Source organism: Mus musculus, chromosome 2 (genome assembly GCF_000001635.26).
Source record: "Mus musculus strain C57BL/6J chromosome 2, GRCm38.p6 C57BL/6J".
NCBI classification, from domain to species: domain Eukaryota; kingdom Metazoa; phylum Chordata; class Mammalia; order Rodentia; family Muridae; genus Mus; species Mus musculus.
The window spans coordinates 69,727,251-69,754,444 of record NC_000068.7 but is presented as its reverse complement, the minus strand read 5'-3'; the positions used below and the strand labels follow the sequence as shown (position 1 = coordinate 69,754,444).

At 36.6% G+C, this 27,194-nt stretch overlaps 1 protein-coding gene across 5 annotated transcripts in view; it reads right to left on the bottom strand.

Moving 5' to 3' along the window:
• Positions 1 to 385: 385 nt before the first annotated feature.
• Positions 386 to 27,194, bottom strand: part of Ppig (peptidyl-prolyl isomerase G (cyclophilin G)) — a 31,307-nt gene continuing 4,498 nt past the window's right edge. For 2 of the 5 annotated variants that reach the window (XM_006499185.4, XM_006499186.3), the window contains exons 2-15: positions 22,865 to 22,954; positions 22,632 to 22,699; positions 22,171 to 22,248; positions 21,991 to 22,065; positions 21,520 to 21,627; positions 21,212 to 21,256; positions 20,067 to 20,154; positions 18,548 to 18,577; positions 18,317 to 18,456; positions 12,752 to 12,959; positions 10,665 to 10,832; positions 8,330 to 8,417; positions 5,348 to 5,484; positions 436 to 5,173 (exon numbers count right to left, since the gene is read on the bottom strand). In XM_006499185.4, coding sequence (XP_006499248.1) covers positions 4,063 to 5,173; positions 5,348 to 5,484; positions 8,330 to 8,417; positions 10,665 to 10,832; positions 12,752 to 12,959; positions 18,317 to 18,456; positions 18,548 to 18,577; positions 20,067 to 20,154; positions 21,212 to 21,256; positions 21,520 to 21,627; positions 21,991 to 22,065; positions 22,171 to 22,231 — 2,259 coding nt within the window. In that variant the 5' untranslated portion in view covers positions 22,232 to 22,248; positions 22,632 to 22,699; positions 22,865 to 22,954 and the 3' untranslated portion in view covers positions 436 to 4,062. Of the gene's footprint in view, positions 5,174 to 5,347; positions 5,485 to 8,329; positions 8,418 to 10,664; positions 10,833 to 12,751; positions 12,960 to 18,316; positions 18,457 to 18,547; positions 18,578 to 20,066; positions 20,155 to 21,211; positions 21,257 to 21,519; positions 21,628 to 21,990; positions 22,066 to 22,170; positions 22,249 to 22,631; positions 22,700 to 22,864; positions 22,955 to 27,194 lie in introns of all 5 variants that reach the window. The other 3 variants (NM_001081086.1, XM_006499184.4, XM_006499187.4) reach the window with 3 other exon arrangements.

Below are 27,194 nucleotides of genomic sequence, written 5' to 3'. Positions count from 1 at the left end.
GTGTACTCATATACATAAAAAAAAAAAATCTTTAAAAAAATTTAGTTCTAAACTTGGAAATCATCACTGCTGGTTAAATTCTCCATTTTTTTTTTTTTTTGTTTACTTTTTGTCAAAGCACTTGTGCTCAAAGGACCAGTTCTCTCTGCATCATGCGGGTCCCACCCAGGGATTCAGCTCCAATCACCAGGCTTGGCAGCATTTTACCAACCCTGGGATTCCTAGGCTCTCACTACTCAGTCCTGGCTAGCTTTTGTCACCATAGTACTAGATTTAAAGTGTAAGCTACCACAGTCAGTAAATACTTTGGTCCATTTTTTGTCAACTACCTATTTTTCTCAAAATACAAATGAATTTACATTTCTATTATATAACAAAAATTTTATTGGTTACCTAATTTTTAATAAGACAAATAAAAAGCACAATCCCAAATTGTTTATTGTAGTATACTTTATTTAATACAATGTTTAACTATAAAAGTTAATACAGTTTTGAAGTTTAAATTTTGTAAAATGCCATCTGCAGAAAACAGTTCAACATTTACTAGACTAATGATAAGAGAAGCAGCATCTTTAAACTAATTTTACAATTGAGAAAACAAGTTTTCTAAATTCCATTAAAAAAATATACATCACAGTGACTGTGGAGCTAGGAAAAGAAGTGCATTAACCTAATTATGCTTTCCCCTTCCACAGAGAGCAGCCACACCTCAAGATTCCATAGAAATACCCAATTTATGTGTCAATCTTTCAAAAATACTATAAACACACAAAGAGGGTGGGGCAGAAATACAGAGAATGTGCTTTTAGTAACATGGAATTGTCTATAAAAGAAAACCAAAACCAGACAGAAATACAAACCAATGAATGCCCTTCCATCCTCCAGTACTAGGGGTGAGTCAGGGAGAGCAAATGAGTAAAACCTTAACACTTCTTCCTCTTTGGCCTGTGCGGCCTTTTTTTTTTTTTTAAATGAATGTGATTTGTTGTTTATTTGTCACACAGCAGGTGAATCCCTTCAAGACATTGAGAAGCCCACTGCAGGCAGTAATGGCAATCAACACTCAGTTTCCTTGGGATACTTTATTTTTAAAAACAATTAGTTTAAAAATATATTCTTACAATTAAAGTTTCTCAAACTACACAGAGAGTTTGTCAACTGTAAATGCATAAACCCTACAGGGAATAATTACAGTAAATAGAAACAAAAGAATGAAAAATGCTCATTTAGTTTTTTATACCAATCAGTTAAGTCTAAGTCCTTTCTGGGAAATTTACAGAAATTTGCTGTAAAAGGTTCCATGATGAAAGCTATTAACACATGGAACAAAGGATCAATTATACTAACTGCTCTAAGTAGTCACTAGAAAATAAAGTAGGAGCAGTAGTTAATACTATTACCCAAAATACCAGAACCCCAGCATGTGCCTATCCAGAACATAAAGGTTCTTGGTTTGACACCTACCACTGGATGCAAGCAAAGCCAGTGAGCAGCTGGATCACACTGGGGCAAAGAAAGCTAGCAGATTAGCATAACTTTTAAGTGAAAGAGCACTTTAAACGTTGGATAGCTGTTCCCAGACAGTCTTGTCTTTACAGCAAGTAACCATTCTGTATCAGCTACAATGCAGTACAATACAGTAGCTTTACTTTCTCTAACGATCTCTTTGTAGTGTCAATTTCTGTGGTAAACAACTTATCCAGAACAATAATTCATACAATAATCATCAAAGTCTTACATACTGAAATAATTTCCTCAGCTTTGGAGTCAAGCAATAAAAACAAGTGAAAGTACTTTCAAGGGGTATTAAAAACTATTCATTAGCTGTAAATTTAGATATTCTTAGAAAGCCAATGTGATGGGAAAATTGAAATGGGAAATAGTTTTGGGAATATGATGTACAAATAACTAAAAATCTACTAGAACAAGAATTTGGGCTTTGTGCAATTGATAACTGTGAATCTTGGGGTACAATTAATGCTGTTAATTATTTATTCTGAAAAAAAAATCTAGATTGTCTTTTCTCAACTATTTACCCCATTATCTGTCATATTGAAAAAAATAACAAACTAACAAAGCAGGAGTTGGGGGAGCCCGTAAATGCTCAGCTCTGAGCTGCTCTCTTGGAGGATATTACAGACATTACCAATTTTCTCCCATGTTTACTTTCCTAAAGAACTGGAAAGTTCTTGTTTATAATGTATATGCTAACAAGTAAAAGCTCTAGATAAGAAAAAAAAAGTAATTTTACTTAAAAAAAGTATGGATTTTAAAATGTTTGTTGAAATTCCTTTCTTAAAGATCAGGTAGTTTGGGATATATTTTAAAACACAACTGAATTTAAGACATAATCAACTTTTTAAGACATGTAACAGATCACGTATATATTAACTATTCCCATCAAGAAAAACTATTTGTAAAGAATCCATTGTGGGTATTTGCTTTAGGATGTTCCAAATAGCTTTATAATCACTGCACTCTTCATTCTGTACCAGCTACAATGCCAAATATATCTTACCATAGTAATCAATAATGGGAAGTATATTAAGCATCACTTTATTCAGTACAAATATCATTGAAAAGCTAGTGGGTTTACCAAGAAGCTACCTTGGTAAGAGCTGACACTATACTGACAAATATTAGAGTACAAAAACGTCCTAAAGGCTACTATTAATTGGATTTTTGAAATATTTCTCAAATGAGGCAGGTTTTGTGTTTGCTGGATGTTCAATGTTTTATTTAGAAGGATATTACAGAATAAAAGGCCACACATCACAAAAAAATAGCAAAATACAACACACAAAATTCTGAATGGACTTTGGATATGTTTAGTGTTTAACTCTGCACGGTATCATATTTTGCAACTTTCTATTCTACTTTATATGGCAATGTTATACATGCCAAGTTAAAATAATGTTAACAGTAAACTGGTCTAAAGCCATCTGAATAGAAAGAAACCAGAGTCACAAACATGCTACACAGCCTATCATGGTACATATATAGAAAGATGCATCTTCTTGACATTTCATATTCACAGCTATGAGAATCAGAGAAGTTAGTCCAAGTTTAAAAAAAAAAAAACAAAAAACAAACCCAAATCATGCAGAATTACCACTCAATGTGATATAGGCTAATAGCCAAAATAGGGAAATCTTATTTCCAATACTAACGCTTTTTAGAATCTGTCTAGCTTAAGAAGGATCTACACAAGTAGTATGTTTTAATGAGAAATGCATTTTTTAAATTGTAGAAAAAGGTAATAACATGTTCTTAAAAAGCAACAATTTCAGCTCTTCACACCAAAAGCAACAAAGAATTGAAAATTACAGTCTGGTCTTCCAAGGTCTAATTTCTGTCAAATGCTGTATAACAGCAACTCAAGCTCAATCAGCACATGAACTGAAAACAGCACTCACCTCATTTTTATAGCTCGCAGAGCAACGTGGACAATATTAAGAAACAAGCTACAGCTGGAATTGTAAAGTATAAGGTATAAAGCACAAAAAAAGTAACTAAAGTACAAATAACTGTAAAATCAAATGAAGGTTTAAGATCACATAAGGATCCTGCTTCTGTTAGTTAAGGAAACTGCTCTAAGCCCATGAATTATAAATGAAAAATCAAAGCCCAAAAAGCTATACAAAACTTCAAGTGGTTTCTAAAGGGATTTGTATCAAAAGAAACACAAGCCTATACAACAATGTACTGCAACCAACAGTTAAGCTTGTTTCCAAATGGCTGATTAAGCAAAGTAGGCTGCTATTGACGGTTGCAACACAAAAATGAATACATAAGAATTTAACATAGCACACAGTATTACACCAAAGTGTTGTTTTTCTTTTCATTTCAAGTTTATTAAAACTTTAGCAGTACAAATTATCCAGGTAGCAGATTATCAAAAGATCAACTCAATGAAGTCCACATTTAAAAAAAAAAAGGGGGTGGGGGGAGACAAACATAAACAACTCCAAAACAATGAAAACAATAAAAAAGGGAGGTTCAACAGTAAGTCTTAAAAACTGAAAATTTGAGACAGGAAGGAATTAAGAGTACACAACTCACTCATCCACTTTTGTCTTCATCTGTTCCAGGGCTTGATTCATGATCACATTTTTTATTTTTGTCATGTACATGGTCATTTTCTTGACCCTTTGATTTTTGGTTTTCTTTTTCCACCGGGGATCTGGTCTTTTCGTCCTCTTGATTTTTTAATGTGGAGGACTTCACTTCATTGTCCTGACTGCTTTGCTTTGTTTTTGACACTGGACTTTGCTCTCTATCAGCCTTTTTTTCCCTGTTATTACTTGAGCTATTATGATCACGACTTTTAGAGTACGTTCTTTTCTCACCCTCAGAATTTTCTTTTCTGTGTGAACTCTTACTTTCTTGGCTTCTATATTTATCTTTGTTTCTACTTTGACTTTCTTCTCTCTCTGAGCTCCGGGAATCCCTCCTTCTTCTCCTCCTATCTTTACTTCTCGATCGTCCTGGCGTTCTTCGATCCCGGCTTCGTGACCTTCCTCTTCTCCTATACTCCTGTTCTCTGTATCTATGGTACTCCTTGCTTCTGCTGCGATCTCTGTCGTGGCTTCTGGACCGCACTCTTCTGCTCCTGTCCCTACTTCTGCTCCGCTCCCTTGTTCTACTGTTGTAACTGTGTTTACTTTTAGTCAGATCCCGTTCTCTACTCCTGGACTGTGCACGTCTATCCTTTTCTTTACTTTTGCTATGATCATGTTCATTACTTTTTGATTCTACCTGTTTGGAGTTCTCTTTGCTTCTACTCCTTTCCTGATCTTTCCCTTTAGGATCCAGTGGTTTTTCTTTTTCTTTAGTAGTCTCATGATCCCTTTCTTTACTTCTTGACCTCACCCTCTTGTCTTCGTGTCTGCTGTGCTTCGAGTCTCGCTCCTTACTCTTGGATCTCTCCTTGCTCTTGCTCCTACTCTTGGATTTGCCCCTTTTCTTCACTTTGTTTTTGTTATATTTATCATCTTTTTCTGAATTTCTTCTGATGTCTCTCTCTTTGCTTTCAGATTTATGGTCTTTAGCTTTCTTTTCCTTTTCTACTTTTCTGTTTGGACTCTCAGACATGTGTCTGTGATCTGTTATTTTTTTCTCTTTTACTCTAACTGGGCTCCTTTGATTTTCTTTTATTTCATTTAACTCACTCCTAAAAAGTAAAGGAAGAAAGATATTTGGAATTATTATTAGAAAAAGAACAGCATAATTATAAGCTATAATGCTACTGTGTTTTCTCTAAGGTATACAGAAATAAACTGGCTCCTAATAAAATCATTGTGCTCAGCAGTAAAAAAGCATCACACATTTAAATAACAAATCTTACTTATCCCCTTTGATCCATCTTTCACCACTTGACACCCTCATTCTCTGAGCTCTCTGCATCTCTTGTCTCCAATGTGGAGGAGTCTCACTTCGTCTGAATCGATCCCTCGATCTGGATCTGGAAGGAGTTCGATAACGCTTAAGAAAATAAAAAGGGGAAAAAAAGACCATATAAAAATTTAAAAGCAATACCATAACTAATATACATACTTATTTCTAGGTTGAAATAAAATGAAGTTTCTATGCTTTCTGAATTTGCTAAAATTAGGAATGAGATAAGAACACGCGGTTAGCATACATCAGACTCTAGAATCTAATCATCTACAAAATAAAAATGTCTTACTTTTCTGGTAGAACACTGGCAGTCTTATCCTAAATTCCAAGTATGTAACAATATCCACAGAAACTCGGGCTTTTAACACCTTGCTAGAAACAGTCCTGCTAAACTGGTACTAGAATATGCTGTATATTAACTACTACAAATTTCCAATTTCTCATTTGAATGTTGCATATACATCACTCTCCAAGGCAAAGAACATGAGAAATAGAATAAACTCACAGAAGTCTTTTGTTCAACCAAAATTTACTCAGTTTTCAGATGGATGGCTAACCACTTTACTGAAGAAATACCAATAAGCCAAGATATAGCAGATTTTGATCTCTTAGAACGTAACATTCTACAAAGTTACAGGAAAAAAAGAATGGATATATAATCACATACATTAAACTACAACAGAATGATTACAGAAGGAGAAATGGTGGTAAAAGAATCACAGAGACAGCTTAGTATAGGAGTGCGATCATGTAAAATAAAGCTAAAAATAAAAGAATGTTTATGTTAAGTTACCTAAGCAAAGATGAGGCAAAACATGGAAGATATAAGAAAGCTCTGTATTGAAAATTCTGGGGGCTGGCAAGATGGCTCAGCAGGTAAGAGTACCAACTGCTCTTTTGAAGGTTCTGAGTTCAAATCCCACCAACCACATGGTGGCTCACAACTACCTGTAATGAGATCTGACTCCCTCTTCTGGTGCATCTGAAGACAGCTACAGTGTACTTATGTATAAAAATAAATAAACCTTTGGGCCAAAGCAAGCAGGGATTGAGAGAGCAGAGTGGACAGGAGTGAGTGGGGCTGACTGCAACAAGCAAGGCTGACGAGAGCAAGCAGAGGTCCTAAAAAATTCAATTTCCACAACCACATGAAGGCTCACAACCATCTGTAAAGCTACAGTATCACAAGACAGGACAAGAGAAAGCAAAACTTGACCATACTGATGAAATAAACAGAATAGATTTTTGTAAGGGCTTAGTCTATGCTATTTTTAAAATTTATTCTAAAGTCAATACTACAGGACTACAATACTAATCAGACTTGACCAATGCACAAAAGTACTAGCTAGATATTCAACTTAAGGTCTTCTGCATACTAGGAAAGTACTCCATCAGTGGAGATTCATCTCCAGCCCAGATTTACGTTTTTTTATTGACTACTGCGACTATTGTTAAATATAGCTTATGCCCCTTCCACCTGTCACATCATGATCACTCAGACTATAAAACATGTAACTACTTTCATAGCTACTTACACTTATGGTGAATATTTCTTGGCTCTAATTTCTAAAAGAATCAATATTGATAAATATAACTCATACGAACAAAAGCTCTTTAGGGTCTGTAATCATTTAAGGTTTAAGTTTAAATCCATACTGACAGATTAAAAAATAACAAAAACAAAAACCCTTCTTCCAAATACAAGTTTGGAAGCCATTCTAATTTGAGTCAGCATCCAGTAAAAATTTATAGATGCAGATACATGTCAGAGTAGAGGGGAGACAAAAATGACAGAAGTTGACGTAAGTAAGTTGTGTAAAATTGAAAGGGAAGAGAATAAAAACGATTCTTGGCTCACACAGGTGGTCCCATGACTCACTGTGAGCAGCAGCCTAAAGAGCTCTGAGTTCTGAAGACTAAGTGGTCACACTGTACTCTCCATACTAAGTTTGAGGTGCTCATCAGCCAAACAAACCTTTGGTGCCAAGAGCAGATGGAGCTGTGAATTATCAGCCATCCATGTGAGTAAAAGAGCCTGTCTAAGGAGTATGTGCAACTTAAAATAAACTTGAGTCTTGACATGTAGGTCATGTACAGGATGCAAAATAGTAGTCTACGTTTAAGATAGACTGGCTTAAGAGACAGGAAAAGAACAGATGAAACAATACAGAGAACATTTTAAGGAGAAATCCTAAGTAATGACTGAGAGGATTCAATGGATTTTGTAACTTGGAATCAACCAGACAGAAAATGCTGTTTTCAGCAGACTGTAGAAAGAACAACTGCATAAGAAGCCAAGATCTAAGATAGTATAGCTAAGTTTCTTAAAAAAAAAAAAAAATCTTTGAAAAAAGTTATTTAAATTCTGATGGGAAAATTTAGTAGAGAGAGAGACAGAGACAGAGACAGAGAGAAACAGAGACAGATAGACACACTAATTAGTTCTTGGTAAGAATAGAGCTATGATGGGTAGAAAATTACCATAAGTCAGAAGACTTCAATACCCTTTATATCCTGACTTTATTTGAATGCTAATTATTTTTGAGACAGGGTCTCATGCTAATCCCAAGTTGGCATGAAATTCATTATGTAGACCAGGCTGGCCTCAAACTCACAGCAATCTTCCTGCCTTAGTCTCTTAAGGTATGAGCCACCATTCCCATCTCAATCCCACTTTAAACCACGTAACTACATAATCTAAAGGATGTATACTTTAAAACATGCATATACCCTGAGTTTTTAGTAACTTTAATAGTAAAATATTTTTAAAGCATTAAATTTCTTTTTCCTTAGAGTGCTGAGAATCATAAACTCAGAGCTGTTTACATGTTCTGCAAGCACTCTAGCAATGAGCCACACCCCAGCACTCCAAACTCTGTAAGAAATACAAATGCAGTAGTATTGAAATTTCTGATAAAGAATCACCTACCCTCGGTCCTCTTCCTTTAATTTTCCTGCCAGACCTAGTAACTAAGAATCGTCGCTGGTATGAAGCAGGCTGGGAGTTAGGTGGATTACTAGAAGCAAGCAAATGGAAAGTTTAAACATATCACTTTTATAAAGAGGAATCTTGAAACTATACCTTTACTGATCTAAATTAATATATTTAAATTCTTTTACATAATTAGGAGTTTTTAGCCCAAAATGCTATCAGATCCCAGTAGGCATTACTGCCTATGGCTGTACCATCTTGAATGCGACTGATCTCGGAAAGAAATACTTATTAGTAAGGTGAAATTAATTTAATAATGCTAACAAAATCAAAATATAATACAGCCCAGAGGGCTTCCAAATGAGAGAAAAGAAAAATTACAAAATGCTTTATCTCCCATGAACAGTTGTGCATTAGTAAGAAAATTATGGACAAATTAAGCAATATATATTAGGCAGAGACAAGTTGGTCTGAATTAGCCAAATACCACACATATTATATCTCAAACATGAAACTTTAAATTATACATAAGATCATTAACAACATTAATGTAAGTGATATCTGAAAAGTTTAACTTTAGTAGTCAAATAGTTTTCCTTTACTCTGTCTTTTACGCTCAATGAATCAATTTTAAAGCTTTTACTTTTATGTATTATGAAAGCATGGCATATTTTTGTTGTACTATGCCTATAAAATTTTCACTTTACAACTATATTTCTCATCATGACTACAAAAAGATTTGAAAAATTTAAAACTTTTCCCATATCATCTTTTAAAAGATTTATTTATTATGCATACAGTGTTCTGCCTGCATGTATGGCTGCAGGCCAGAAGAGGGCACCAGATCTCATTGTAGATGGTTGTGAGGCACCATGTGGTTGCTGGGAACTGAACTCAGGATCTCTGCAAGAGCAGCCGGTGAGCCATTTCTCCAGCCCTCATCTCATTATTAAAATGACTCATAAAAACCAACAAAGTTGGTAACATTAATAAAATAAATTTATGTAAAAAATATTCAAAGTAAAAAGAATAAAAAAATATTCAAAGCAATTGAAAACCCCAAATTTCATTATAGTATAAAGGCAGGTTTGGAGAGCAAGACTTTTATACAAATTTATAAAACAAGATTCATTTTTCTTTTTTGGTGTTTGTCTGTGAATGCACAGGCATGTAAATTCAGGTGTACCTATTTGTGTGGCTAGATCTGAGGTCAACGTTTGGTGACATTTCTTTTCTTTCTCTCTCTCTTTTTTAAAAAGATTTATTATTATTCATTAGTACACCGTAGCTGTCTTCAGATGCACCAGAAGAGGGTGTCAGATCTGATTACAGATGGTTGTGAGTCACCATGTGGTTGCTGGGATTTGAACTCAGGACCTTCAGAAGAGCAGTCAGCGCTCTCTCACCAGCCCCAGCCATCTCACCAGCCCTTAGGAGCCATTCAACTTGTTTTTTGAAACAGGCTCTCAAACTGGCCTGGAATTTACTGGGTAGGCTAAGCTCATTGGTCAGAAAAACCCAAGGGTTCACCCATCTTCCCCAGAACTGGGATCACAAGCATGCTACTGGACTTAGATTTTTGTTTTTGTTTTCTGTTTTTTCAAGACAGGGTTTCTCTGTGTAGCCCTGGCTGTCCTGGAACTCACTTTTTAGACCAGGCTGGCCTCAAACTCAGAAATCCGTCTGCCTGTGCTGGGATTAAAGGCGTGAGTCACCACGCCCGGCTAGCTTTTTTAAAACAAAGATTTCAGCAATGAAACTAGAGTTCTAATGCTTGGACAACTTGTAGAAGTTGAGCTTCTCCTTAAGCCATAGGGTCCAGGGGAAAATACACACATTTTCATATCACCATTATTTCTGTTTCGTTACTAGCTTCAGAGGACCTTTACTTATTAGGAATCTATTTCAGGTACAGGAGGAATCTTGCACTCATGTACATATACATCATATACATATATATATTCATATAAACACATTTATGTAACTATTAGCACACACATACACAGAATTAAAAAAAAAACAGCAAAAGGAGTCTTCTTAAAAAATTATATGAGCAACATACCAAAATATCATCTTGTTTTATTGGTTTAAAATTATCTTGTTATTAATGCCATTTGGAATGTCACTATTTACACTACAGACCTTATATCCTCAAAATCTACTGGTAGGAGGAGTTTTGCTAACATCCTTTTTTTTTTCCTAATTAAAAGAGGTTTTCATTGGGATAAGATCACCAATTTAATACTGTCAAAAATGGTTCAAATATGGTTCAAAAAATAAGAAAACGTTTATGGTAATACGTAACAACTATAAAATACACACATTCACATACCACTCTCTTTCTCTTTCTCTCTCTCTGTTTTTCCTCTCCTTGTCATCGGCTTTAGGAGGACTTTTTCTCATTAGAAATCTATTTTCTGGTATAGGAGGGATCTCTTCTGGACGGACAGTAGACTGGGGCTGTGCATCAACATTTTCTGCTTCACTTTCACTAGATGGGCTTAACAGGTAAAATCAAAGTAAGTCACATTTGGCTCTTATGTACCTAAAATTTCCAATTGTTAGCATTTCTTTTCTTTTTAAGTGACATTTTCAGTTAACGTGTGTATAAGCATACATGCCATGGTACATATGAGCAGTCAAGAGAACCTGCAAGAAATCATCTTTCCCCTTTCATTATCTCAGTCCAGGGTAAATTCAGGTCAGTGGCTTGATGGCTAGTGCCTTTACATGCTGACTATCTCATCAACCCAACATTCCTTTAATATCAAAATAATAGATCAACCTGTCCCTTTCAGAGATGTGATCATATGGTAAAAATCTTCCTCCATTCCTCATAACTAACCAACCAACCAACTCAACCAAACAAAAACCATTTGCTATCAAACTCAAAAATACTTTTCTATAAGGTACATCTAAAATATGAAACTCTGTAGGTAATACAATTGGATAAATTTAAAATACAGGATGGGGCTGGAGAGATGGCACAGTAATGAAAAGCCCTGGCTGCTCTTCTAGAGGACACAGGTTCAATAGGCAGCACCCACATGGCAGCTCACAACCATTTCTAACTCTAGTTCCAGGGGATCTGATGCCCTCTTCTGACCTCCGTGGGCAGAGTATGCAAGCTCCTATGCACATACAAAACAAAATTTTGTACAAATATAGACTAAAGAAATTAGTTGGTTTTGAGGTAATAGTTTGAGGTAAATGGTTTTTTTTTTTTTTTAAAGATTTATTTATTATTTATTATATGTAAGTACACTGTAGCTGTCTCCAGAAGAGGGCATCAGGTCTCATTACGGATGGTTGTGAGCCACCATGTGGTTGCTGGGATTTGAACTCTGGACCTTTGGAAGAGCAGTCAGGTGCTCTTACCCACTGAGCCATCTCACCAGCCCGAGGTAAATGGTTTTAAGTATATACTTAAGTTTTAACATAAACACATTTCAAACAAAAGCAGAAAATAGTGACAGAATCATCTGCTCTCAATCCATATACTTCTACCAAAGCAAAAGAGAAAAGGGAACCTATATGTACTGCTATAAAGTAAGGGACATAACTTTTGGTTTGCTGTAATTCAAATCTATCTTACAAATTTCTTCAAAATCCAAACCTGGAGTGATGTACACCTGCAATCATTGCTATCTGGATGTGGTAAAACAGTTTCCTCTGAGATTTAAATATTCTATCCTGTAGGAAGCTACTTAAGCAGGAAAGTAACCAACTCTAAACAGCTTCAGGAAGTTCCTAAAACTGACAAGACAAAGTCTCTCCCTGCAAAAGCAGAGGAAAGCTGCAAAGACTCTCGGACAAGACAAACTGTAAATGATTCTCAAGCCAGACCAGCTGCCTAGAAGCAGAAACTGAACAAACTGCCTAGAAGAGGCTTAGACCAAATTTGGGACCTGGAACGGACATGATCCAACCTGTTGAACTGCCTGTAGGCTGTGCACTGTGCTTCAGGTTCCTACCTATATCAGCTGCCAACTAGGCTGGTGTGGGCTTTTGGTGATGTGACTGTCTGACTGCTCTTGTGAGTAAGCCCAGTAAAACTCAAGGGTTCACCAAATTGGACTTTGGGTATCCATACTTTATTCTGTCATGGACTCCTATCTGGGGCTAGATGTATTTGTTGCATCTCTCCAGGAAGAGTTTTGTCACACAACAGAGGATGAGGCAGAAAACCTATGAATTTGAGGCAGCTTGAGGAATTGGGACTACCTCAATGAAACCAAACTAAAAGCCCTGTAACATAAAACCTAAAGCATCACTTCACTGGGAGAACATAAAATTAATTAATTAATTAATTAAGAGCTTCTGTTGCATGATCGTATGCCACTGTTATAAAACCTTTCTATTTCAGTGCTCTTACATAACTGATTAAAAAAAAATCTTTTTAACACTAGTATTAAAGACCTTTTCTTGCTTTTCTTTCGCTTCTTCTTCTCCTTCTTATGCTTTCGGGAATTTTTCCTATGTTTCTTTTTCCTTTTTCTGGATTTTTCTTCGGAAGCGCTTTCAGAATCAGAAGACTCAGAGGAGGACTGAGAATCGCTTGAGCTGTCTGAGTCACTGGAGGAGGAGGAGGACGAGGACTTATGCCTTTTCTTTTCTTCTTTCTTAACTTTAAAAACAAAAGAGTCTACTCAGTCATTTCAGGCAAACTGATGAGGTAAAAACTTAACTTTTTCTATAAATTTTTAAGTCCAGTATTAGATATTTTGTTCATTCAGTCATCTCAACTCAGAGAGAGTACAACAGTCAGGCCTTGGGGATTAGAACCCGCATTTCCAGATTCATGAGCCAGATTGCTATTGAGCCAGAGTATTTCTAAAAATAAGCAAGCTCCAAATTCTAAACCATGTTAATTTTAAGAAACATTTGAATAGAAAATTTTAAAGCAAAGAGTAACATCTAAGATTCCCCAAATTCTAGTATTATAGTTTTTCCATTTCTTCTCCTATATCAAAACTGAAGGTAAAAACAAACAAATAAAACGCACACAAGAAAACAAACAAAAACCAAACCAAACACACTGCTGTGTCAACACAGGAAGGAATATTTCATTGGCACCAAGCTTCAACTTCCACGACTGAGCAAGGATTCGTCTAATGATTAGAAACACAGCTTAAAGCACACTCTCATAATCAGAAGTACTTTATCAATAATAACTATGCTTAAAAATCTCTACAAAGAACTGGAGAGATAGCTCGGCAGTTAAAAGCACTGGCTGTTCTTCCAGAGGTCCCAAGTCAATTCCCAACAACCACACAGAGGTTCACAAACCATCTTAATGGGATCTGATATCCTCTTCTGGCATGCAGACATACATGCAGATGGAGTACTCTACTCATACATAAATAAATCTTTTTTTTTAAGTCTCTACAAAAAAGTCTCAAGTTGAAATTTTGAGTTAAGGAATCTTTTTTTTTTCCTTTTGGTCTCATTCTGTAGACCAGCTTGGCCTCAAACTTGGATATCCACCTACCTCTACCTCTGGAGTACTGGGATTAAAGGTGTGTGCCACTAAACCTGGATAGGCAATCAATTTCTTAAATATTATCTTATTATTACTATCATGTGCTTTGATGTGTGTGCCATGGTTAGAGGACAATTTTGTAGAGTTCCACTTTTAGGTAGGTACAGGAACTGAACTAAGGTCAGCAAACTTTCATGGCAAGCACATTTACCCACTGAGCCATCTTCTTAGCTTAAGAAATAATCTTTTAAAATGTCTTGAAACTTGGATGCTTTAAAGAATATATTAACATAAGTAAAATTATCACACATAGGGCATATGAATTTTTCAAAAGTTAGAACCTGACCCATTTAGTTGTACTAACTCAAACCAGAATGGATTTGAAATACTTATTTGGGCCAAAAATGAGTCAACATGCATATACAGAAAAAGGAATTTCAATAAATTAGCAAACAGTAAATAAATAGACTTAAATTCATCAGGTCATGATGGTATTAGTAAATTAAGATATAAATAAGCCCTCTGTGTTTCCTACATATGATTTTTATCAATAAACAAAAGGATGCTGCATCTTATCAGAAGAGTTCCAGCAATAAGTAACGAAGGCACTACGATTGGAGTGTCTTTTAGAAAGTCCTACGGAGCACTGAATGAACACCAACTGCAGAGCAGGGGGAAACCAGTCAGCCCTGTATGACTCCTAGTCTCAAAAAATGATGGGGGACTGAGGGGAGATGGGGGACTGAGGGGAGATGGGGACTGAGGGGAGATGGGGGCTGAGGGGAGATGGGGGCTGGGGGAGATGGGGACTGAGGGGAGATGGGGACTGAGGGGAGATGGGGACTGAGGGGAGATGGGGACTGAGGGGAGATGGGGACTGAGGGGAGATGGGGGCTGGGGGACTAAAACAAAACAAAGCTGATTCTCTTCAGTTTTCTAAATGGATTTACTAAGGTATTTGAAACAGAAGCAGAAAACTATGAAAAGTAGAATTAAGAAAAAACGCTACATCACAAATAACCTAGCTATACGGCAAGCTCCTGGCCTCAAATGATTCTATGCCTCAACTTCCCAAGTAGCTGGAACTACAGTTATACCTGGCACAAACTAATTAAAACAACTTTAATACCAATTTCAATGTTCAAACCTTAAGTCAGACTCAAGCAACAAAATGACTAACATTAATAAAACAATAAGAAATCACAACATTGCTAAGTTTTTGATCAATAGGAGTATGTAATAGCACGGGTTATCTTTTACAAGTCACATCTTAGGAGGAAAAGTTAAATATCTGTAGATAAAATGTGTATCTGGAGTGCTGGAGAGATGGTTCAGTGGTTAAGTATATTGGCTGCTCGTCCAGAGGTCCCAGGTTTAATCCCTGGCATCCACACAGCAGCTCACAACTGTCTGAAACTCTGGGTCCAGGGGATCTGACACTCTCACACCAATGCACGTGAAATAAGAAATTTAAAAACTGTATCTGAAATTTGCTTCAAATAAGAAAGCAGGTGAGTGCAATGACTTACACATCCAGAAAAATTTTAAAAAGATTTATTTAATAATTATAAGTACACTGTACCTGTCTTCACACACAGCAGAAGAGGGCATCAGATCTCATTACAGATGGCTGTGAGCCACCATGTGGTTGCTGGGATTTGAATTCAGGACCTCCGGAAGAACAGTCAGTGCTCTTAACTACTGAGCCATCTCTCCAGCCCCACATCCAGAAATTTAAGTCTGGCAATATAGCCAAACCCTGCCTTCCAAGTAAAGGTTTGTGAGGGGGAGAAATATCTGGAGGTAGGTAAAACAAAACTGTCCATGTGTGAACTGTTGAAACTGGGTGGTAAATATGCCCATTATACTTAATTATATGTATTAGTATTCTCTATAATTCAACAAAGTTAAAGAGAAAAAAATCTGCATCTTTGGACTCCACTGGCTTCCTTGTTACTGGACTGGTGTATCTGAACTCAGTATCTATTGGAGCATATTAAATCCAAAATAAAAAAGCATCTCTCTGAAGTTACTATGTTCTTGACCAAGAACCTTGAACACTGACTATGATTCATGCTCATTATGCAGCAGCTCGAGACCAGCTTGTGGGAACAAGTTATAAAAACTGAAGAGACCTCTACAGCAAAAATCTCAACAAACTAAGGTAGCCCATGCCTACCTAGTCACATTCCTCTGATCATAAACATATCAAATATAAGGTTCTTGGGGCATAATCAAGCTGTGTATAGAAATCATGAAATCTCCAAAAGGCTATTTCCTGTGCTGTATCTCCTTTCTTTATTTTTTGTTTTGTTTTGTTGTTTCCTAGACAGGGTTTCTCTGTGTAGCCCTGACTGTCCTGGAACTCACTCTGTAGACCAGGCTGGCCTTAAACTCAGAAACCCTCCTGCCTCTGCCTCCCAAGTGTTGGGATTAAAGGCATGTGCCACCACTGCCCGGCCTGTATCTCCTTTCTTAAACCTTAGTCAACTTTGTATGGAAAGAAACCTATATTGTCTCATTAATCCAATTATTAATCTGAACCTAAGACCATTAAAACAGAGAGGATATACAAACACAAACACTGAAAAATCTACTATATATACTTTTAGTAACTAAAGGGTGGGAGATATTAAACTTTTAAAGAAAATTAATTCACAATGAATACAAGTCAAAGAAATACCAGATCTATCTATTTTCTAAGCAAAATGAAAATAAATAATAATAATAATAATAATATATCCATCAAAGTAATTTGATTTTGTCAAATACTTTATCTCATAATTAAGAAAATTTCATTCTCCTTTCCGATCTGCCATCGTGGGTGGAGCCACCGCCTCGATGCAGATTTTTGTGAAGACCCTTATGGGGAAACCATCACGTTACGGCCAAGATCCAGGATAAGGAAGGAATTCCTCCTGATCAGCAGAGGCTGATCTTTGCTGGTAAGCAGCTGGAAGATGGCCGGGCTTTGTCTGACTACAACATTCCTAAGGAGTCCACCCTTCATCTGGTGTTGAGACTTCGGGTGGTGCTAAGAGAAGGAAGAAGTCTTACACCACTCCCAAGAAGAGTAAGCATAAGAGGAAGAAGTCTAAGTTGGCTGTGCTGAAATACTATAAGGCGGACCAAAACGTCAAAATAGCCGACTTCGTCGAGAGTTGTCCTTCTGTTGAGTGTGGTGCTGGAGTTTTCATGGGAAGCCACTTTGACAGGCATTACTGTGGCAAGTGTTGTCTGACCTAACTGCTTCAACAAACCAGAAGACAAGTAGTTGGGTATGTGTTAATAAAAAGAAGGAACTCAAAAAAAAAAAAAAAAAAAAAAAAAAGAAAAGAAAAGAAAAGAAAATTTCATTCTCATCAGCTCCCACTTTCATTTTGCACTGGAATTCTTTCTCAAGAAAGAAAGAAAGAAAGAAAGAAAGAAAGAAAGAAAGAAAGAAAGAAAGAAAGAAAGGAAGGAAGGAAGGAAGAAAGAAAGAGAGAACGGAAGGAAGAAAGGAAGGAAGAAAGGGGCATACCACAGGTGATTTTATTACAGTGTGTGTCACAGTGCATGTGTGAAGTCATGAAGTCAGTTCTTTCTCTCCTTATATATGTGGTTTCCAGCCTAAGTTTGGGCTGCCAAGCTTGTATAGCTGCTAAGACACCTTACTGACTCAGAAGATGATTTAAAAGCTCATTCTTCCTACCAAGTGTATGAAATTTATCTTTTGTTTTGTAGACTCTGTAGACCAGGCTGGCCTCGAGCTCAGAAATCCACCTGCCTCTACCTCCCGAGTGCTGGGATTAAAGGCGTGCCCGGCTGTGATTCAGTTTTACTTAGACTAAAAAAAAAAAAAGTCTAATGACACTGAAGAATACCAGGAGTTTGCTCCTGAAATTACACTTTTTGTATATGCCTATAAAGGTAATTAGTCAAGTTAGGTTTTCTGCAATTACTTTGTGTGTGGACAAGATTATGCCTAAGTAAAATTTTCTAACATAACAATTGAACTGGAATAAAGGCATGTTTCCAAAACATTCTAGCAGATGTAACCTATATTAGAATTTCAAGCAGAGGCTGAGCAGGACATGCTGATGCATACCTTTAATCCTACCACTCAGAAGGCGGTGTGTGTGCATGCGCGCGTGTGTGTACATATCTGTGTGTACAGGACTTACCCAGGGCTACACAAAGAGATCTTGTCATGCACACACACCAAAAGAGATTGAAGAAAGTAGTGAATATCTGCAGAAGACATACAAATGCTAAACATTGTACAAAGTTCTTCACAACTATAATTTTCTTATTGTATATTGTACTTACAGTATATGGTCCATGCCTTCTGAAGAACCGTAAGTGAGGCTGTGCTTGACCCAGACACATACGTACAGAAGCACATATAAATTAGAAAAAACTGACAGCACAGGACACATCTAAACCCACAAAACCTCATGCTTATTTATAATCTCTACTTATCCAAGTAAGAGTTCCCTTAACTGTGCACCCGTTCTTACCCTTAGACTTTGGAATCAGCTCTCCGCAACTGAGTATCCGAACTTCAGCAAATGGTTTGCTAGCGGCATCTGTTTTCTGGTTTTCAATCTCTCTCACAACTTCCTGACCAGAGATCACTTGCCCAAAAACAACATGATGCCTAAAATGTCATGTAAAAATTATTAAATAAAAGCTTCTTACTCTAATACAACAAAATAAAGTATGTTGTAAGATATTAAAATAATCTTTACCCATCTAAATGAGGAGTTGGTTTTGTTGTTCTTTTGGGATTCATCAGATAAAATAAAAACAGAAAAACAAAGTTAGCTTCTATAAAAACAAAAAAAGTGTACTGAAAATAAGAAATCATGTGATACCCTTATATAGCAGAACCTCATGAGTGCAAAGGGTTTCCCATACGAGTTTTACAAAAGCTTGTTCGGAATATAAAAGCCATACCTATTGACTGCTGAAGACAGTGAGTGCATGCAGTTGACATTTAGAGTTATTTCTATCCACTTGTATTTCTACTTGTCACTAGGTTTTTATTAAATATTCCTGGTTGTATGATGTTCTGTTGTATTGAACTGCTAAACTTACCAAATCATTCTACTAACTTATGGGTTTAACAATGGTGCTTTTCATCCTCTTTTTTTTTTTTTTTAAAGATTTTATTTATTTTATGAATTCAAGTACACTGTAGCTATCTTCAGACACATCTGAAGAGGGCATGGGATCCCATTACAGATGGTTGTGAGCCAACATGTGGTTGCTGAGAATTGAACTCAGCACCTCTGGAAGAGCAGTCAGTGCGCTTAACCACTGAATCTCTCAGGCCTCACCCTAACCTTTTAAACAGTTAACGTGGAGGGTTTTAGAGGAATTGAGAGAGGTGGGAACAGTCAGTCTGATGGCTCTGAGATATATTTGCTGAACATGAATAGAAACAGTCCACTTAATTTCATATATTTTAGAAATTAACTGCCAACATGTAGTTGTAGGTACTTCTGCATCCAATTTTCAAATCTCTCTGGAATATCTGAAAATGATAGTATCTAGTTTATGGAATAAGTAACTAGTACTTAGTGTTCCTGTTTTCTTCAACACAGGTTTTAATAGCTGAGATTCTATGTTCCAACAGGCTTACTCATGTTATTCAACTACTCTAGGTTTTTGAGCTTGTTATCTGTGATATTGAATAAAATTTTGTGTTGAAGAAAAGTTGAATTAAACTGGGTCAACCTCAAACAAGAGCATAATAATTACATGTACTGGAGAAGTTAAGATGGGGTTCAAGGACCCTGATCAAGAGACTTTCAAAACAAACTCACCTGAATCTAAAGAAAGCACTTGTTCAATGCATTTTTTGCAAGTACCCCTACCTCTCTTTTATTCTCAAGGTCAACCTCAAAACTATGTAGTTAGAAGCCTGGTATTTGGTTACGTAGAGACATACTGGTATATAAAATCTCTTAAAGATAAAATACTTGGTGTACAAGCTTGAGTTTGATCCCTAGAATCCACATAGAAAGCTGGGTACAGTAGTGGATGGTACCTGATGTGGTGGATGTATTTCCGATTTTGTTCTCTGACAATGGCAATGTCTTAAGCCACCTATTACTTTTTCAGCAAGCTCTATCACCTGAGACTTTAGTAACCATTCTACTATACCATCAGTGATTGTTTTACTTCTCCTATAATTTTACAATCTCTCTCTTATAAAGGCAATAGGGACAGTTAGCAGGGATATTTGAAACCTTAAATACATACATAAAGAACTGAGAGCCATTTGTATCCTTCCCTCTGTTGGCCATTGATAAGAGAAACTCTTTGTTGTGTTTAACAGCAAAACTCTCATCTATATAAAGAGAAGAAAATTTTCAGTTATATTAGAAGTGTAAGCTCCAAGACACTTATTTTTCAAGACTGGAGAGATGGCTCAGTGGTTAAGAGGCTTGCTGTGCAAACATTGAGGACTCATGTAGAAAACCATGTTAACCATTGCATACTTGTAACCTCAGTGCTGTGGGAGGTAGTAATAGAAAAACTGCTGGGACTTGCTGGCTGATAGCTTGGCTTGGATTCAGTGACACTGTCTCAAAGGAGTAAAGCAGAATGGTAGAGCACCTGATGTCTTCCTCTAGCCTGTACACAGGAGGAAATGCTCACATTTGCTCACGCATGTGCATATATATCACACTCAAAATAATTCATTTTCCATTCTTGTTCACAATGGATATTTTCCTGTTTGAGACAGGGTCTTGCACTTAAACTAAGTTGGCCTCCAAATCCTTCCTGAACCTCCCCAGTGCTGGTATTATAGTTCAGTGCTACCATGCCTGGCTGGATGTGTTCTTTACTGTCAAACACAACATAACAAGGTCAGGTTATGAAGGAAGAAAGAACCTATTATGAACCAATTTTTACCCCTGTAATTTTAGATTTATTACTAATTTTTCCTCCCTGGTGTAAAGGATTGAACTCAGAGCTCCAAGCATGCTATCAAGCTCTCTTATCTCTCAGTCTAACATACTTAAAAGTTCTTGCCTACCATCAACAATGCCCTGGATTTGACCCCAGCACAGTACTAAAAATAAATAGCAAGATTGTAAGAGTCCAGATGTATTTCTTTACATTTTATCCCTTTCACTCATGAGCATGGAGGGATAAACATCACAGTCTAGACTCATTAACTGAACCTCCATCAGAGCATTGTTTACTTCAATGATAAGAACTTTTCTTTTAATCTTTGATTAGAGTGAGAAAAATGTATGAGAAATTTGAAACAATATTCTCTTGAATACCAAAAGTAAAATATGAAAACCATTAAGTTATCTCTATATTCATATGCTTAATTCCTACTGTAATTTATAGTGAGTAAAATTTCTAAAAACAATTAAATATAAAAGCTTTACCTTCAAAGAATCCTCCATAAATAGATTCTCCTCCTCTTCCATTCCCTAGTTATGAAAAACACTCTTAGAACTCAGGATAGTAAACGCAGTCAAATACTTCTCATCAAGTATGTATACAAATGATTCTGCACCAATAACACTCAAAGGAACACAACAAATTATAAGACATCAATATAATTTCAATAACAAGAGGACTGACTCTTGTAAATTGTCCTCTGTTCTCCATTTCCCTGTACAACACACACTACCCAAAACCTTTATGTTTAACAAAAAATATGTCGTGTCTTTTATAGGACTCAAAATCTCACCTTCACTGAAGTCACCACCCTGAACCATGAAATCCTTGACAACTCTATGAAAGAGACAGCTCTTATAATGTAATGGCTTCTGAGTTGATTTCCCTGTCCCTTTTTCACCTGGAGAAAGAAACAGTCATAGATCAATGAAAAGACTGAAATATTAGTAAAGCCCATATTCTTCTAGAGAACACAGAAATCAATCTCAGATAAAATCTTATTACAACTAGTACTTATTTTTAATTAACTTGAACTTTTTTGAACCTAAGTCTATCTTTGTAACTCATGCTGCCATTACACTCACAGTCCTCCTCTCAGCTTCCCAAGGGTTGGGATTACAGGCCCCCTTGCATGTGGCCCAGAATGGTCTTGAATGCATGCTCCTGACTCAGCCTGAGTTTTGACATCATATGTCTTCATCCCAATGCAGGGTTCACAGCTAGTATTTCTAGAAATTAGGACAATTGAAAAATGCAAACAAACCTGTGCAAAGGCAGCGAAAGTTCTCACACGTTTTGGGACATACATCGGAAAATAATTCAAAGACAACTCTTCCAGCTGAAAAAGAAGGTAACAGGTTTAAATTTCTTGAGTACAATTTTATATTCTAGTATGTTAATTAGAATATTTTATTAATTTATATATTTATATTAATATTCTTACCAGGTTGATTATTAATGGCAATGTCAAAAAAACACCGAGGACGCTGGACCTTTATCCCCATGGTTCCAACACTTCAGTCTGTAAGTGAAATATGGTACAGTTTTAGGCAGCCAACTAAAATGGCAAAGATTTTCTATTAATGTCTAAAAGCAAAATCTATTGCACATAAATTACAAATGTTGTTGAACTTATTTTACATTTGTCTCCTAGGGGGAAACTCACTATGATTCTTGGAGATTAGACTATACTTTGAGGAAAATAGAAAAAAACTTTAAGATTAAGGCATAGTAATTACTATGTTAATCTTCTTTTATTATTCCAATTTTAGTAAATGTGCTCTTAAAGAGAACCATCATTATCGTATAATAAATTCCTATTTTACCAACCAAAACCAGATTACTACCCCCATACAGAATACTGTATTAAGTCTGTAAAACTAGAGAACAAAACATGTATATTACCTTTAAGTTGGGGGAAACAATAAAAAAACAAAAATCCACCAAGAATGACTGAGCCAATTGTTTTGCTCCTAGGAAAGAAAAATGAGAGCTCTAATTAAAATATAAGATATTAAAGAAAAATATTCAAGTTTCCAAACAAAACCAAAAATATATCATCATCTGTGAAGAAAAGGAAGAGGTTTTGTTTCTGAGGCAAAATCTCATCAGGTATCTCTGGCTAACTTTGTACTCACTTTATAGCCTAGGCTGGCCTACAATTTATGGCAATCCTTCTGCCTCAGCCTCCTGAATGCTGCTGGGATGACAGGTGCATGTTACTACACCTGAAATGAAAGGTGGGGATTTTAATGATACTAATATAAGGTAGATAGAATTCTGATCAAAAGCATATTCAATTTTACATGAGGTTACTTCTGGTCATGAGCAACTAACAGCCTATGACAGGCACATAGTAATGTGTGAAACACTATGAAGGTAGCTGTATTCACACAGCAGGTACCTTTTACTTGACATTCTTTTGTAAATCATTTATTTTAAGGATTTATAATAAGACTTGGTAGGGAATGATACAGTAAGGGGAAGAACTGATAAAGCAAAACTGGCAAGTATTAAATAACAGCCAAGCTAACAGAATACAAAAATAACCATTTCATTTGCTCAGAAGAGACTGAATACACATGCGTTTATTTAAACTATCACACCTAAATGACTAAAGTGCCTTAGCAAACAGCCTGTGATATGTTACACAGAGTAAGAAATACCCTAAAAGGTCTATACTCTTCACTCTAAAGAGTCTTCCTTTTCCCTTTTTCTTCTTTTTCTTCTTCTTCTTCTTCTTCTTCTTCTTCTTCTTCTTCTTCTTCTTCTTCTTCTTCTTCTTCTTCTTCTTCTTCTTCCTCTCTCTCTCTCTCTCTCTCTCTCTCTCTCTCTCTCTCTCTCTCTCTCTCTCTCTTTGTGCTTGCCTCACTTACACATGGTACTCATGTTCTACCACTGAGTTATACCCTGGCACAAATTAGCTGAAAATTTGAGGCAATTATAGATTTATATCCAGTTACAGAAAATAACTGAAGAATGGGCATGGTGGTTCACCTTTTTAAATCCAAACACTGGGGAACTTAAGTCAGGGTAACAGTGATATTCTGCCTTAAAACAAAACAAAACATAACAAAAACTACCATGCCCAAACCTTTAATCCTAGAACTTGAGAAACAAAAGCAGGTGGATCTGGAGGCTATCCTAGTCTATGTACATAGAGAGTCAAAGGCAGAGCTACATTAATAGAGACCCTGTCTCAAAACAAAAAAATAAGGAACAATGGTGACACAAAAGATGGCTTATATACTATGTCTCTAATGTTACTAAATGGGACAGCAAAGTGGTAGGCAGTTAGGAACAATTAGCTGCTCTTCAAGAAAAGCAAAGTTTAAGTCCCAGCACCCAATGGTCGGTCTCTCACAGGCACCTGTAACACTCCAGTTCCAGGGATCTAATGTCCTCTGTGACCTTTACAGACACTGCACACACATGAACACACATACACACAGGCAAAACACCCCCACACACAAAATAATAATTTTTAAAATAAGTAAAATTGCTAAGATGCTATTACTATTACTAGAGACTTAACAATTGCTAGTGATAAATAGGACATTTCCTCTGTATTTATGACTCTTAATTATCACTTAATAATATCTAAAATCTAAAACAATAAGACAAACATCTAATCAAGTTCTCATTTTTTCCAAGAAAAAAGGATTGCCAAGATTACATTAGTAAGATATAGAAAATTTAATTCAAAGAAAAATTAAATCCATAAAAATTTCAAGAAAATGGCCATACAATTCTGTATTCCCAGCATTCCAGAGAGTCATCTTCTAAAACAAACCTAGGCTATGTAGCAAGACTCATTTCAGGAGAGAAAAAAATTTAGCCACCAGTTGTCTCAGAATATAATCAAATCTTTTGGGATTAATTATCTGTAAATATTTGTTTGCCACAAATTCATTTAGCCTGAATGAGTTATAGCTAATCTAATCTCATAAAACCCAGATTTGAATTTTTTGAAAAGTAATTACACCTGGCGCAGTGCCCCATTTTGTAGTGATCAGCACGTGCTGCTCCCATTATAATGATGGAATGCATGTTCTAGTCTGACCTTGTTTCCATTACTGATTATGAACTGTAACCATTATCATCTACTTAATATTATTATAAACTCAATTTACCTATTTGACTTCCTCAGAAATGAGTGATACTGATTTTTTTTTCATATTAGAATTACATTTTTTTGAGACAGGATCATGCAATGTAGCTCACATTGAACTTCAACTTTCTATCCTCCTGCTTCCACTCCTAAGTACTGTGACTCCAAGAGTACAGCATGATGTTTGGCATGAAAATACTTTGTTTATTGATCTTGTTTTAAATGTTTATTAATCACTGTATTAGTCAGGGTTCTCTAGAGTCACAGAACTTATGGACAGTCTCTAGATAGTAAATGAATTTATTGATGACTTACAGTCGGCAGCCCAATTCCCAACAATTGTTCAGTCGCAGCTGTGAATGGAAGTCCAAGGATCTAGCAGTTAGTCAGTCTCACGCAGCAAGCAGGCGAAGGAGCAAGAGCAAGAGCTAGAGCTAGACTCCCTTCTTCCAATGTCCTTATATTGTCTCCAGCAGAAGGTGTAGCCCAGATTAAAGGTGTGTTCCACCACACCTTTAATCCCAGATGAAAGGCGTAGCCCAGATTAAAGGTGTGTTCCTTAAACTCGGAGATTCAATCTTCTGGAATCCATAGCCACTATGGCTCAAGATCTCCAAACCAAGATCCAGATAAGGATCTCCAAGCCTCCAGATAAGGGTCACTGGTGAGCCTTCCAATTCTGGATTGTAGTTCATTCCAAATATAGTCAAGTTGACAACCAGGAATAGCCACTACAATCACTTTGCATGTTAACAATAAAATAATTTTTATAAACAAAATGCTAAACTTCTTCAAATGTTTCAGAAACATCAGTGAGTGGTCAGAAATTCATTTTGCACTTTCATCTGTAAAATGATTTCCATATTCACCCTAATGGGTCTTTAAGATGCCAGGGAGAAAGAATCGGTATATAGGCAGCTAATTATTAAATGGAGTATTTGTAATTAGATAGTAATGTAGTGATTTTATCACATTAAAGAGTATAGTCAGCAATACACTGACTCTAAGAGTCTCAATACTTAAAGGGACAGTGGACTTTTTTTTTAAGATTTATTTATTATTATATGTAAGTACACTGTAGCTGTCTTCAGACACACCAGAAGAGGGTATCAGATCTCATTATGGGTGGTTGTGAGCCACCATATGGTTGCTCGGATTTGAACTCAGGACCTCTGGAAGAGCAGTCAGTGCTCTTAACCGCTGAGCCATCTCTCCAGCCCCTGAGTGGATTCTTTAAAATGATTAGGATGACAACCAAGGCTTTCCTTCTTTGTTCCTTCTAATTCCTCTGGCTATGTCTCTTTTTTTTTTTTTTTTTTTTTTGAGACAGAGTTTCTCTGTGTAGTCCTGGCTGTCCTGGAACTCACTTTGTAGACCAGGCTGGCCTCGAACTCAGAAATCCGCCTGCCTCCGCCTCCCGAGTGCTGGGATTAAAGGCGAGCGCCACCACGCCCGGCTATATGTCTCTTAAGATTCAGTTCAGTCACAGTACTCTAGAAACTTCTATCTCCAGGCTGAATGAGCCTCCCTGGGTGAAAATTATAAACTCATCTATAAATTCCACCAACCAAAATCTTCCTGGCTTTTTGTTTTGTTTTTAATTAGATATCTTCTTCATTTACATTTCAAATGCTATCCTGAAAGTCCCCAATATCCTCCCCCGGCACTTTTGGGTTGTTTTTAAAAAAACAAAAACACAAACAGCACCCCACACACACAAGATCTTCCATGGTTGTCAAAGATGGCCCTAAACACACCCTGCGTGTCCCAGGCAGGCCATGAACTTATTTAACAGCCTCCTGTCTCAGTTTTTCAAGTATTTGGAATTATACGCCTGTGTCACAAGTCCCTTCTAAAACTTTGTCTTCTACACAAAGCACAGTGCCACCCCCAGAGACTTCATCAACAAATAGAAAGAATACTAATTAATGCAAATATGTCTGGAAGCAGTATTTTGTTGTTGGCATTTATTTTTTGTTTTCATTTTTTTCATAAATAAGTCTTTTCTTTTTTTAAAGATTTGTTTTATTTATATCACTACACTGGAGCTGTCTTCAGACACATCAGAAGAGGGCATCAGATCTCATTACAGATTGTTGTGAGCCACCATGTGGTTGCTGGGAATTGAACACAGGAGCTTTGGAAGAGCAGTCAGTGCTCTTAACCACTGGGCCATCTCCCCAGCCCTTGTTTTCATTCCCCCACCCACACCCCCCTCCCGGGTTTCTCTGTATAGTCCTGGCTGTCCTGGAACTTACTTTGTAGGCCAGGCTGGCCTTGAACTCTGAAATCTGCCTGCCTCTGCCTCCCGAGTGCTGGGATTAAAGGCATGCACCACCACACCGGCTTGTTTTCAT